At 35.8% G+C, this 13,009-nt stretch overlaps 1 protein-coding gene across 8 annotated transcripts in view; it reads left to right on the top strand.

The window, feature by feature from the left end:
* Positions 1–13,009, top strand: part of MON2 (MON2 regulator of endosome-to-Golgi trafficking) — a 175,708-nt gene that overhangs the window by 76,161 nt on the left and 86,538 nt on the right. For 6 of the 8 annotated variants that reach the window (XM_087874128.1, XM_087874126.1, XM_087874127.1 and 3 more), the window contains 7 exons: positions 3–131; positions 1,517–1,707; positions 4,552–4,612; positions 4,896–5,019; positions 6,258–6,465; positions 8,281–8,363; positions 10,800–10,942. In XM_087874128.1, coding sequence (XP_087730254.1) covers positions 3–131; positions 1,517–1,707; positions 4,552–4,612; positions 4,896–5,019; positions 6,258–6,465; positions 8,281–8,363; positions 10,800–10,942 — 939 coding nt within the window. Of the gene's footprint in view, positions 1–2; positions 132–1,516; positions 1,708–4,551; positions 4,613–4,895; positions 5,020–6,257; positions 6,466–8,280; positions 8,364–10,799; positions 11,449–13,009 lie in introns of those variants that run through there. The other 2 variants (XM_034402776.3, XM_034402774.3) reach the window with 1 other exon arrangement.

The raw sequence follows: 13,009 nt of genomic DNA, 5'->3' as shown, positions 1-13,009 counted from the left end.
AGGCAGAATGGGTAGCACTTAATTATGTACCATTTGCAGAAAGATCTTTAGAAGTTGTGGTAGATCTGTACCAAAAGACTGCTTGTCACAAAGCTGTGGTAAATGAAAGAGTCCTTCAAAATATTATCAAGGTAAATATTTTATATAGATTTTAAGATTACTCTTTAAAATGAGCTGCATTATTGTTTCCCAAGTCTGAGGTTGGATTATGAAACTTGCATGAAAACCTAAGAGTGACTTACTACTATTGTTTTTTCAGTTATTATTTCAAGAATTACACTCTCCCATATCTTTATTCTTTGAGAATCATTTATTTTGTCAATTATCAGTGTGGATCACATTTAGTTATTTCTTTGTAACATTTTTCTGATAGCAAGTATTATTTGAAGGATATGAAGATATAGTAATCAAAAACAATACATTATCTTGTTTTAAAGTAAGACTAAAGAGCATTGTAATTCAGAATTCATTCAAGTCTTTATTTCATCTGTGGTACCTATCATATATAATAAAGAGAAGAGGCTGACCAAAGTGTTCAAATGTCTTAAGTCTTTCTAATGTTTTGTAAAGCTGAGCTGAGGTAACATAAAAGCCTACCTACGCATTATGTGAAGTATATCCTTTCTCTTAGCACTCTTTAATGTTTATGAACATAATGAAAGACAAACCATAGACACTATATTTCTTGGTATGTGGCTGTTACTTATTCACATACTCCCTTCAAATTTTGCAGATATTTCCCAGAGCTATACAGTGGAGAACCAGCAGTTTTTCTACCATATTTAGAGAATACCTGAAAAATAGTATTTTTAATATCGACATGTGTGAATCATTGAATATACTGAATGGCATGTCCATTTATTTGAGATGGTTTCCTATTAATAATTTGCAGAACCAACATGAAATGCCTTTTAAAAATTCCCCAGATTTCACTCATTCCTAAATGCTACATGTTGTGACTTCTCTTCCTCTATACCCATCCTATGCATTTAAGTCCAGCTAAAGTTATAGGTTGTTTGTTCCTTGTTTGTAAGTGGGATTTAAATGCAAGTACAGGTAGTCCTCGACTTATGACCACAATTGAGTCCAAAATTTCTGTGCTAAGTGAAACATTTGTTAAGTGAGTTTGCCCCATTTTATGACATTTCTTGCCACAGTTGTTAAGTGAATCACACTAGTTGCTAAATTAGTCAAACTGTTGTTAAGTGAATCTGGCCTCACCATTGACTTCGCTTGTCAGAAGGTCACAAAAGGGGATCACGTAACCCCGGGACACTGCAATTGTCATAAATATGAGTCAGTTGCCAAACATCTGAATTTTGATCACATTACCACGGGGATGCTATAACGGTCATAAGTGTGGAAACTGGTCATGTCATTTTTTCAGTCCTGTTGTAACTTTGAACAGTCACTAAACGAACTGTTGTAATTTGAGGACTACCTGTACAGCTGAGTTTCATATATGTTTCATATACATATATCTTACTGAAACCAATGTAATATTTTATTTTGACAGACACTAAGGATGCCTCTTAGTCTGAAATATGCTTGCCCTTCAGAAAGCACATGGAAACTCGCAGTCTCTTCACTCCTTAAAGTTCTCTCAATTGGGTTACCAGTTGCTAGACAGCATGCTTCCTCTGGAAAATTTGACAGTATGTGGCCAGAGTTAGCCACCACTTTTGAAAACTTTTTGTTTACTAAAAGGTAAAGAATAATTGTATAGTGGGGCAATGTAGAGAGGATGGAGTTCAAGTGTTTTGAAATAGAATAATTTGAATTTTTTCCCCACATTGTGCTTTTGTATTAAATAATGACAGTGATATTTGGAGTAGTTTCTTTTGGCTTGTTTTTAGTCAGTTGTAGCTGGGATTTTTTTCGTTCTATTGTATTATATTAAAATCCCTAAGAAAGGAAACATAATTTCTACCAATCTCTAACAAACTTCTTATTGCAGTATTGTAGCTAAAACCTGTCTGATTACCTGAGGGCCTTTCCCATCTCAATGCTGTCAGAAAGCTGCAGGTGTTACTAGATGAGTTCCCTTATTTGCAAAATATAGACCCTACTGTACAGTCTTTCTCTACAAAAAGAATTAAAAAGGGACTATATTGCTCAGTAACCTATTATGGATCTGGAACACTAAACTGATTTAGGTAGAGCTCCTAAACTGCCAGCAGACCAATACATAATATACTTTCTAAAACTGGCCTCATACCTAACAGAATTAATTTACTCATAGCTTAAAAGAGCCTTTACCATGGCAGGGTATGGTGCCATCTTTCAACAGTACTAAAAGGGAGGCACAAAAAATAATCACCTATCTAAATAATTCTGACTCTACGTGGATGAAGAAGTATAAACAAATGAGTATTTGTTACTTGCTCGATACAATAACCATATGAAAGTAACTGTTACACAACAAGTAGTAGACTAGGGCCGCATCAGGGTTGTGGTTGACCTTGGGGGGGGAGGCATAACTGGATGGGCGTGGCTAGGGTGGACATGGGCAGCTCAACATCACTCATTTCAGGCCATGGGCAGGGCTGGGGGGATCTATTGTCTCCAGCGGAGAAAGGCAAAACCAAGGTGAGCGCCAAACCCTTCTCCACCAGAGAAGCCTTACCGTCTCTCTCAAGCCATGCCAGTGGCATGGACTGCCCAGAGCCCTAGACAATGGAGGGCAAGTGCTGAGCTCGGCCCTTGAGCTTCCATGACCTCACAACACAGCATAACCCCACTTCCCTGAGCGGGCCCTCAGTTGCACTTATCTCCTCCTCGAGGCTGCTGCTGCAGTGCTCACTCTCCTTGGCCAGGTTGCTCATGGTGTGTGCAGGAGGCAAAGTGTGTGGGTCAGAGGGAAACTCACTCCGTCTCCTTGCGAGGAGACCCAGCTTTGTTACCGAAGCAACCTCAACTATAGGATGGGAGACCACCAGGAGAAGAGGGGGCAAGGGGAATGGCGAAAGGGCAGCAGGTATGCTGTGGCCAAGTGCTAAGGCAGGACTTCCCTCAGATGCTCTCTCCCTCTCATTATTTATTTATTTATTGGTTCGATTTATATGCCACCCTTCTCCGGAAACTCAGGGCGGCTTACAATGCGTTAAGCAATAGCCTTCATACCTTTTATATATACCTGCTTAGTAGGGCTTTGCCCCCCCTGCCAAGCGGTGTTCTTTTTTTATACAGTCAGCTTATTGCCCCCACAAACCGGGTCCTCATTTTACCTACCTCGAAAGGATGGAAGGCTGAGTCAACCTTGAGCCTGGTGAGATTTGAACTTGCAGTAATTGCAGGCATTGCATTCCCATCCTTCTTTCTCCTTTTCCCCCTCCTTCCTTCTCTCCCTCATCCTTACTCCTCTTATCCCTACCCGTATTCCCTTTCTTTCTTCCTTCCTCCCTCCCCTTTCTTCCCTTCTTCTCATTCCCCATTCTCATCCCCATTTCCTTCCTTCCTCTGTGCTCAGGAAGAGACAAGGGGAGAGGGAATATTGGCAGCACCGTGCCACCTGTGGCATGCCCCTGCCATGGGGGAGTGGGGGCAGTCCCGGTGAAAGGAAAGCCTCGCAGACTGCAAGGCCAGACCGGCAAGCAGGGCATGGAGGTTCTGGTGCGGGCACAGCATTGATCTACAACTTGGTGGCGGCCAGCTAGGCCGGAATGCAATCAGCCTTAAATCTGACTTGCGCGGCCACCCTGGGTCACCCCACCACCTCGGCACCACCTCCTGGGTGTGCACACAGGAGGCAGCCCTCCTGGGTGTGCGCTCAGGGCAATGGTGCCCCCTCTCTTGCTCCAGGATGACCCCCGTGGATCTAAGGCTGACCGTGTTCCAGCCCGGATGGCCACCACCAGGTTGTAGATCTGCACCTGGTTGGCCTGGACCGGGCTGTGGGCCAGTCCTTCACTGTTTCCAGAGCTGCCCTGTGGGCCAGATCTAACCACTTCGTAGGCCGGATCTGGCCTGCAGGCCTTGGGTTTGACACCTCTGTCTAGGTTGTCCCACACATTTCTATGCATCTTTTCTATTATCTGACAATACCATGTTATCCAATGTTTCCTTCACACAAAATCAGTTAAAAGAGCACCATAAAGCTTTGTGCAGTGAAGTTAATAATCATAAAATATGTTTGGAAGGAGCTGTGGTCCTTCTGTCTCCTGTAATTTACATTGTGGTTCTATCTTGCTGCTGCAAATGTTTGATACCATATCAGGTGTGAAATATCCAGAATCTTGATATGGAAGCCCAGTTTCACTGTTTTGTTTTTTGCTTTGTGAAAGTAATATGTTTTAAAAACATACTTCCTTCATGTTGTAAGTAGTGAAAGAGAAATTATATCAACTCCACCATTGATTCACAAATGTGTCTTAATTCTCCATTAGTAAAAGAAGAAAATAATGAACTAATTGTAAACCTTTGATATATTCTGAGGTCTAATTAAAATAATTTTCCCATAGAAATATTTACTATGGTGAAGATAATTTCTTTGGTATTTTTTCAAAATGGTTCTCCAACCATTAATTAAGGCTATTTTTACTTGCCTTTCAGTGTACCTCCAGATAATCTTTCTATTCAGGAGTTTCAAAGAAACGAAAATATTGATGTTGAAGTGAGTATATATTTCTTAGCATCCGAAAATATAGAGTTCATATTTACATAACAAAATATTTTATCATAATAATCGCTAAATTTGTATAAAGTGTAGATTTTGTTATCAGCTGTGATATCTGTTTGCAGAAGATTTTTATATACATACTAAACAAAGTGGCCAGCATACTCCAATTTGCTGATATCATTCATAATTTCATTTAATTTTGCAGTCTGTGCTTCAGTCTTGTTATGAGTGTTTGCTAAATTACTATTTCAAAAACTTTGTCTTTCATTTGTTATAGGTGGTGCAGCTCATCAGTACAGAGATACTGCCATATGCTAATTTTATTCCCAAGGAATTTGTTGGTCAGATCATGACTATGCTTAATAAAGGTTCAATACATTCTCAGTCCTCTTCATTTACAGGTATGTCAATCAAAAGAATATAAAGAGATATATATTTTATTTTTTATTATTTTATTAATTTGATTTATATGCCACCCTTCTCTGGAGACTCAGGGCGGCTTACAGTGCTTTTAAGCAATAGCCTTCATACTTTTGTATATACCTGTTTAGTAGGGCTTTTGGCCCCCCCTAAGCGGTGTTCTATTTTATACAAAGTCAGCTTATTGCCCCCACAAACCGGGTCCTCATTTTACCTACCTCGGAAGGATGGAAGGCTGAGTCAACCTTGAGCCTGGTGAGAATTGAACTCGCAGTAATTGCAGGCAGCTGGCAATATTCAGGCACAATAAAAATTCAGTGCAAAAGATTTAATATGTTCAACAGTAGTGTGCAATATTCAGATCTAAAACAAAAAAGGGTGTCCTTTAAAATTGACATGGGCTGAGTTCTGGCTCAGGGAACAATTTTGCTGCTTATTTTAAAGACATAATTTTAGCTATTCTTCCAAGCTTTTTAAAAATTTTGTATTATTTAATTCATATCTTTGTAGCCATTTGGGTTCAGAAAAAAATATGTTTGAATTAATGAGGCATTAGGGTAGCTGACATGTAGTCCTATGCTCACATAGCAGTCATATTTTAAAAAATATATTCACAATCCCAATAGTTTTAGTGACTGCTCTTAAAAATTAAGTTTTAGAAATATATATTTATACTTGTAGGTAAAACTTAACAAATTGAGAAATCATTTCTCCATACTGTAACATGTCTTGACAATGCAGTTACTAAATATTCTGATTAAATACTTCAATCAACAAATATATAGTGAAATAGGTTCGATTAAATATATTATTTCTACTTCTGTGTTGAATTATCTTTATTTCCCAAAGGAGAAGATAGGAAGGAAACTGATAGAATAAAGTCATGTTTAAGGCATGTTTATTACAGAAATTATTTACATCTCATTTAAGCTATTGATTTCAAAAGACCTTGATACCCCACTAGTTTCTTTGGAATTCTACCAGTTAATAGGGAAAAAAATGATTCTCTAGACTAGTTGACAATTTAAACCATTAAAAATGTAGATATGGCCGAAGTTGATTAATCAGTTTTCTGTTAATCCTTTCATATACATTTTTATATTATCCCTGTTAATTTTCACTATGGATATTTTGTCTTTCTTTATATGTCCTACTATTCATTCCACTAACTACTTTTAAAATAAATTCTTAAAACAAGGATGGTTTTTGATTTTGACAGAGGCAGAAATTGATATTCGCATGAGAGAGGAATTTTCCAAGATGTGTTTTGAAACACTGCTTCAGTTTTCATTCAGTAACAAAGTAACAACTCCTCAAGAAGGCTATATTTCACGAATGGCACTTTCTGTTCTATTAAAACGATCTCAAGATGTGCTTTATCGTTACATAGAAGATGAAAGATTAAGTGGCAAGTGTCCACTTCCACGGTATGATCATAGTTTTGTTTATATTCCTTTTCTCAATAAGGCCATTTATTTACTGCCACCCATTAGTGATCAGCTAATTAATTTTAGATCCGAGACTTAATGTTCATCTAGGATTCTTTTGGGCAAACATATATTACCCAATAACAAAACAATTTATTAACTCTGGTTTTAAAGAAAGAAATATTTTCAGAATATACCATCATGATTATAAGAGTAGACTTTGCTTCCACTGCTAAATAAATTTATTTGACAATAATAATCGCATAAAGAATTTCATACTTTTAAAATAAACTAACAGAAAAAGAACATCTGTAACTTTGCACATATCTTCCCAGACACTCTGAACATAAATATTCTAAAAGCAAAGAAGGGAAGAATGTTATAGCAAATGGCACATTGTTCCAGCTCTTTTTTGCAAGCCCTGAACTTGTAAGTCCTGCCTTACTGGCCCCATTGAGCTTTGTAAGCTCAATTGTTGGTGGGATTCCAGTCAATGCCTACTAGCCCTTAAATTTATATAAAAGCCCTGCTGGTAAAAGATGGCTATGACTATGGCTGGACAGCTGAAAGTATTTGCTATTATATATTTTAATTATCATATATAAACATAAAGTTAATGTTGTGTTAGAAAAAGATAATCTATCTTTTTCTATTCATTAGTTCAGCTATTATAATTTTCTAGTTTACCATACTAAGAGCTAAGAATTTTTATTTTAACATAAAAATTTCTGGGGGTGGGGGCATTATGCGTTTTGCAGTAACAATATTTTGGTTACAACAATCTCTTTCTTGCTGTTTCATTACATTAAAAAAGTATTACTCCAATAAAATCACCTAGCCAATAGTTCTGTATAATATTTACCTGAGATTTTTACTTTTTTTTTTAGCTAAACAAAGTTTTAATTTGATTTACCTAAAATTAGAATTTAGAAGAAAGATGCTTAAATCTGTGAATTATTCTAATGTTCCTATGAGAACATGTTGGCAAGAAATTGCATACACAGTAATCCTTAGATTGCACATTTTGAAATTAATATGGGCAACTATCCATAGAGTATCCATTTGCATTCTCCCTCACTTTGGACAACAGATTCCTAGGTTCTAACAGAAACATATTTTGAAATGCCTATACAGGGATTTCTTTATTAAGATAGAACAGCTTCAAAACTCAGCAGTCTGGAAGAAAAACAAACAACTCAGCAACAACCTCTTGCTTCATCATTCTTTACATAGCTGGGGTTCAAAAATTCTAGAGACAAATAAGATCTGCAATAAAATGTCACCCTTACATACCTCAATCCACCTCAGGTGTTTCTATCTATCAAACTACACACAAATCTGAGCATGCTAAGAATACCTTATGTGTCAAGGAGGCAAGGAAGAAGAGTTGCCTTTTAGGTTCTTTTTCCCTAAAATTTACTTCAGTAATTCTGCAAAGCTTGGGCTCCCCTTCTTCCCCAGTATACATATGTCTCACCATTATTTCTCAGCAAGATTGTTTTGACTACATCCTATCATACTTGCTCAAGTAATTGTTAGTATACATAATGAAAACAGAACTATACTTAGCTAGTCTTATTTTCCACTGCTTTATTGAAGACACTTTAATTAGATTCTTGGACCAATATTCTGGAAATAAATCAAGTAATACTTTGAGAAATGTTTAGATAAAACACAAGCTTTTGTTTTAATTAAAGTACAGTAAGGGATATAGAGAAATGACAAAGGTGTCTTTTACAAAATAAGTGTAATCAAATCTTGATTATAACTTTCTACAATTTTAACATCAAGTCTTATTTTTTATTCCTACTCTAGGCAACAAGTTACAGAAATAATATTTGTTTTAAAAGCTGTCAGTACTCTCATAGACTCTCTTAAAAAAACTCAGCCAGAAAACGGTAAGTAATATTTTCTTATAGGGTATCAACTTTACCTTTTATTAATTATAGTCTTGTAAGATAAAGATAGACTGTTAAATTTGGCTCTGATAGTGTAGATATGACATTGTAAAGATTTTCACGATGAGTCATAATTTGCAATTATTAAGACATAAAGGCTTTAAAATAAAGTTATATAAGTTAGCAATTTTTTCCTATTGCAGTATGTATCTACTATGAATTTTTGGAAGATTAAAGTATTTGTTCTAAATAATTTGAGAGAGAGTTGGGTATTATTTTAAATATTTCTAAAATGGAATTTTGAAATATACTTTTTTCAAAAAAAACCTTTAAAAAAGCAAATGAAGTGCTAAATGATTTAGCAAATGAAATACATTTTGATTGTTTTAAGAATACTTAGATATATAATAGGTTGGATTATATAATGGAAGGATAATCAATCATATTAATTTCAAAATTAGCACATGAATAGATTATATGAGACTGAATGCAGATATTCTACAGGTGGTCCTCAAGTTACAATTATTCATTCAGTGGCCGTTCAAAATTACAGCATTGCATAACGAAGGTACTTACAGCCAAATTTTGAAGCATCAGGCCATTTCAGCACCCCTGCAGTCATGTGATCAAAATTGGGCACTTGATAACCTGCCTGCACTTACTGAAGGGATACTTTAACTTCCCCTATCCACCCCTTTCCCCACCATTTATGTCCTTTTGGCCCTCTGTGCTGTCTTCCCTGCCACCTTAGCTCACCTTTGCTATCTTCTTGCTCCTGATATTTACCAAGTATGCCTGGCCTGGCCCTTCATGAAGCAGCTGCTGGCCGCACGACTTTCTTCCCAGAGTCGCATATGACAGTTTTTTCATGAGACTTGGGGAAGATGGCTTCATGATCAGCAGCTGCCTCAAAAAGGCCAGGACAGACATGCCTTGTCACAGCGGGAGCAAGAAGATTATGAAGTCAGCTGAGGAGACAGAGTCCAGGTTGGGGACTGTGGCTGGGATTGCAATGGGGCATCTGGGGCTTCCCAAGATGCTGCAGCTTTGCGCCATGTTGATAGTGCAGCTGCAGTTTCCAGAGGCTGCTGAGGTTCCATATTCCACTGTGGCTCAGGGCTTTTTGTAGCTCCAAAGCCATGGCACACCAAAAAGCCCTTGAGCCACAATAGTGACATTAGATTTTATGGCTACATTGCTTAGCAATGGAAATTCTGGTACCTATTACCATTGTGCCTTGTGGAGTACCTGTACTTAATGTGCTTTGAACTGCTTATTACATGTATGAAAGTTATAAATGTCAGATTTAGGTGTCCTGAAATAAATTTAGCATAAAATACTTTATATTTCAGTCTTGGTGCCCCTTTGAATAATTTTCCCATAAAACCAATTCACATTTTGAAACTGTCCCCCAATTTATTTAATATCTATTTATAACCTCTAATTCTGTAGAGTCTTGTATTTCTGATAGCATTAACCAATACCAAATAATTTAAAAGCTTTTTTTCCAAATGTCACTATGGTTTTACCCAAAATGCTAGAAACAGATTGACTGTTTCATCTGTTCTTAAACTATAAATATTCTATTTTAGTTATTTTTCATACAACAAAAAATTAACAACCATTCACTTATGAATGGTCTTTGGTGAAAGGCAGGTCATAAGCAATTCACTGGAGATGTGTCTTGAACAGTTGAATTATGATCAAGGAAGAAGGGACATACAAAACTGTTATTTATGGGTACATGAGTCTTATTAGCTTAAGAGTAGGTAAGGCTACTGAGAATCTAGAAGACATAGTGCTAGGAACAGAAGACTCTTCAGTATTGTTTGGACATTTGTGTTGCTAAGCAAGCAATCTCATGCTAAGGAATGATTCCCCGTGCTTCCTTCACTGCCTTACATAGCTTGTCCATCCATCTCATCTTAGCTGAGAAAGACTATTGAGAAAGACTTAGTTGAGAAAGGCTATTGTCTTAGTTGAGAAAGACTATTTTTGCATTCTGAACTTCGTTATTCCTTGAAAGTAATTTCTCTATTAATTTCTTAATAGAGGAAAAGAAAAATCTAGACAGAATGACTCATTTCCTTTAATGGCTAAAGACACTGCCATGACTGGCATCAAAAACAGTTTTCTGCAGAATTTAATCACAGGAGTTCTATGGTATAAGATGCATTCATACATATATTCAGGCAAGATGCCAGTGCCCAAATGTTACCTGGCTCCCATCAGGTATAAAAACTGCTTCTGTCAAGATAATCTCCAGTAGTTCTTACTTGCTTCATTAACTTGACCAATCTGACAGTTAAAAATGGCAAGAAATAAAAAGCACTAAAAAGACCTCCCAATGTTCCTCCAAATTTAAACAATATTAATAATACTTTTGTGGCAGTGAAAAAGGTTCTAAAAATCTTATAAATGTACTTATTGTTACAGTTGATGATAACACATGGGCACAGGTTATTGCTCTGTACCCAACATTAGTAGAATGTATCACCTGTTCATCTTCAGAAGTCTGCTCTGCTCTCAAAGAAGCATTAGTGCCATTTAAGGACTTCATGCATCCACCAATATCCAAGGTACAGAATGGAGAATCATGACCAAGTTTTAATACTTTTTAAAGAAAAATTCTAATAAAATGTTTATTATGACTTGACACATCTCTAATAAATCTCATATGACTTGTACTTGGTAAACAGCACTGACAGCCTCTAAACTTTATAACCAGAACTCAGTGATTCATATCAAGCTCACATCTGAATCTAGTGAGTGGAGGTAAAAAGTACAAGCTTTTGACTGAGAAGAATCCATTTTAAAGTACAGTACTTGCTACAGTAACTTGAAGTGGTGATTGAAAAGTGGACTTATGTATAGCTTGTTGTGGATGACTTAATGATATAATTAAGAAACTGATTTGTTGAATTTATTAGGCAGGAGTTTTACACTCTTTTTTTCAAGTACAAACTGTACTAAACTTTTATGCAAGATGGTACTGTAACATTCCATATTATCTGTAACCAGCCTTTGTAAACAAAGGGAATGTGTATTTCTGTGTATAATAAATCGTACAGTTCTGTAAAAAAAACCTGCATTTATTATTTAAATTATTTTTAAATATTGATAATGTTTAAGGGTTGAAAATATATTTATTATGAACATTAAGTTATATGTATTTTTACTTAAGTGCATTCATCTTTGAGCATACAGGATTTTTCTTTCTTTCTTTTTTAGCATATTTGAATGTACCGTATATTATCTGTGGCCATTGAATAATAATTTTACTAACAAGTCATGTGAATAAAGATAGTGGCAAACAGCGTGTGAGCTGCTATGTTAAATTAATCCGCATAGGCAGAACATCGCTGTGTAATACTCAAAACTATCATACCTCATTTCATAAACTAATTATTTTACTTTTAGCTCTTTCATGCTACATTTTTTAAAAATCTTATATTTGAAATGTATGTGTTTTCTTTGTTTTGGTCCTAAACAGCTTTGAACACCATTAATTATAACTAAAGCAAGGTATTTTCAAGTATCAGCAATATTTTACTGTATGTCATTGTCATGATTTCAGCTGTCTTAAGTGCTTTGTTTTGTAATATCTTTTCAAACTAAAAAAACTGTTCTTTTTGAGTATGATGTGTGTGTGATACAAGAAAGAAGTGTATTTTTGAAGATAGCTTAGAGATTCAGTAAATTGTCAAAGTACAATTGTTGTTTCTCTTTACTTAGAGTCCAGGGTGGCCTGGTGTGCTATAGTTCATGTTGTCACAAAGATTTAGCAACATGACTTAGCAACTGAACAACAACAATCACAGGGTTATTTTTTTAATAAAATCATTTTGTCATAAAAAATATGTTAATATGATATACTGGTACATTTTACTAAAAATTGTTCGAGATCCTAATCATATCACTTCAGTTGTTTGGCCTGCGTAAAACAGTAACTATTTCAAATCAGGCAGATATTTCAAGTCACTCACTTTTGTAATTGAGTACTCTGGATATTGTCACAAATACTGCATAAGTAGGTACATTTGTAAGATTGAGTTATGGTCTTTTTTCTCTTAAGAATTTTGGTAAAATAGGCAAAGATGTATGAATAAAAATCATTTTATAACAATATACCTTCAAAGATAATTTCAGTGAGACTTTTAAATTACCTAAAATATTTTGAAGTGCCCTGAATTTAGAACAAGAGAATATGATAAATAATCCTGGTAGCATTGATAACAAACATGTGGCTCCTGAGACAACTTTGCCAGAAGACACTGAAGATGCAGATTCCACACCCTGTTTCTAACTATATTGTCTCATGACAAGTCAGCACTCCCTGATAACCAACAGGATTAAACTGTTTTCTCCCAATTTACTTCAAATGCCAATCTCTGTGGGGGCCATCATAGAGGTCTGACTCAGCTAATTAATCCCTTTTTTATATCTGATATAGAAGAAAAAACTCCAGAATTATTGGCAATATTTCTATTCAAAAATAGGCTATCTTTCAAGGCATCTTTAGACCTAATTTATAGGACAAACTCTATGCTAGTCAGCTGTACAGATACTGATTGGTTCCGATTGTCCTGATTAAGTCACAATGAAAATGTTAGTATTTTCAAATAAATTAGATTCTGGATATGGTG

The sequence above is a fragment of the Pantherophis guttatus genome, chromosome 7 (genome assembly GCF_059756535.1).
Source record: "Pantherophis guttatus breed Tessera chromosome 7, ASM5975653v1, whole genome shotgun sequence".
Classification (NCBI taxonomy): domain Eukaryota; kingdom Metazoa; phylum Chordata; class Lepidosauria; order Squamata; family Colubridae; genus Pantherophis; species Pantherophis guttatus.
This window is presented reverse-complemented; position numbering and strand designations above follow the sequence as displayed.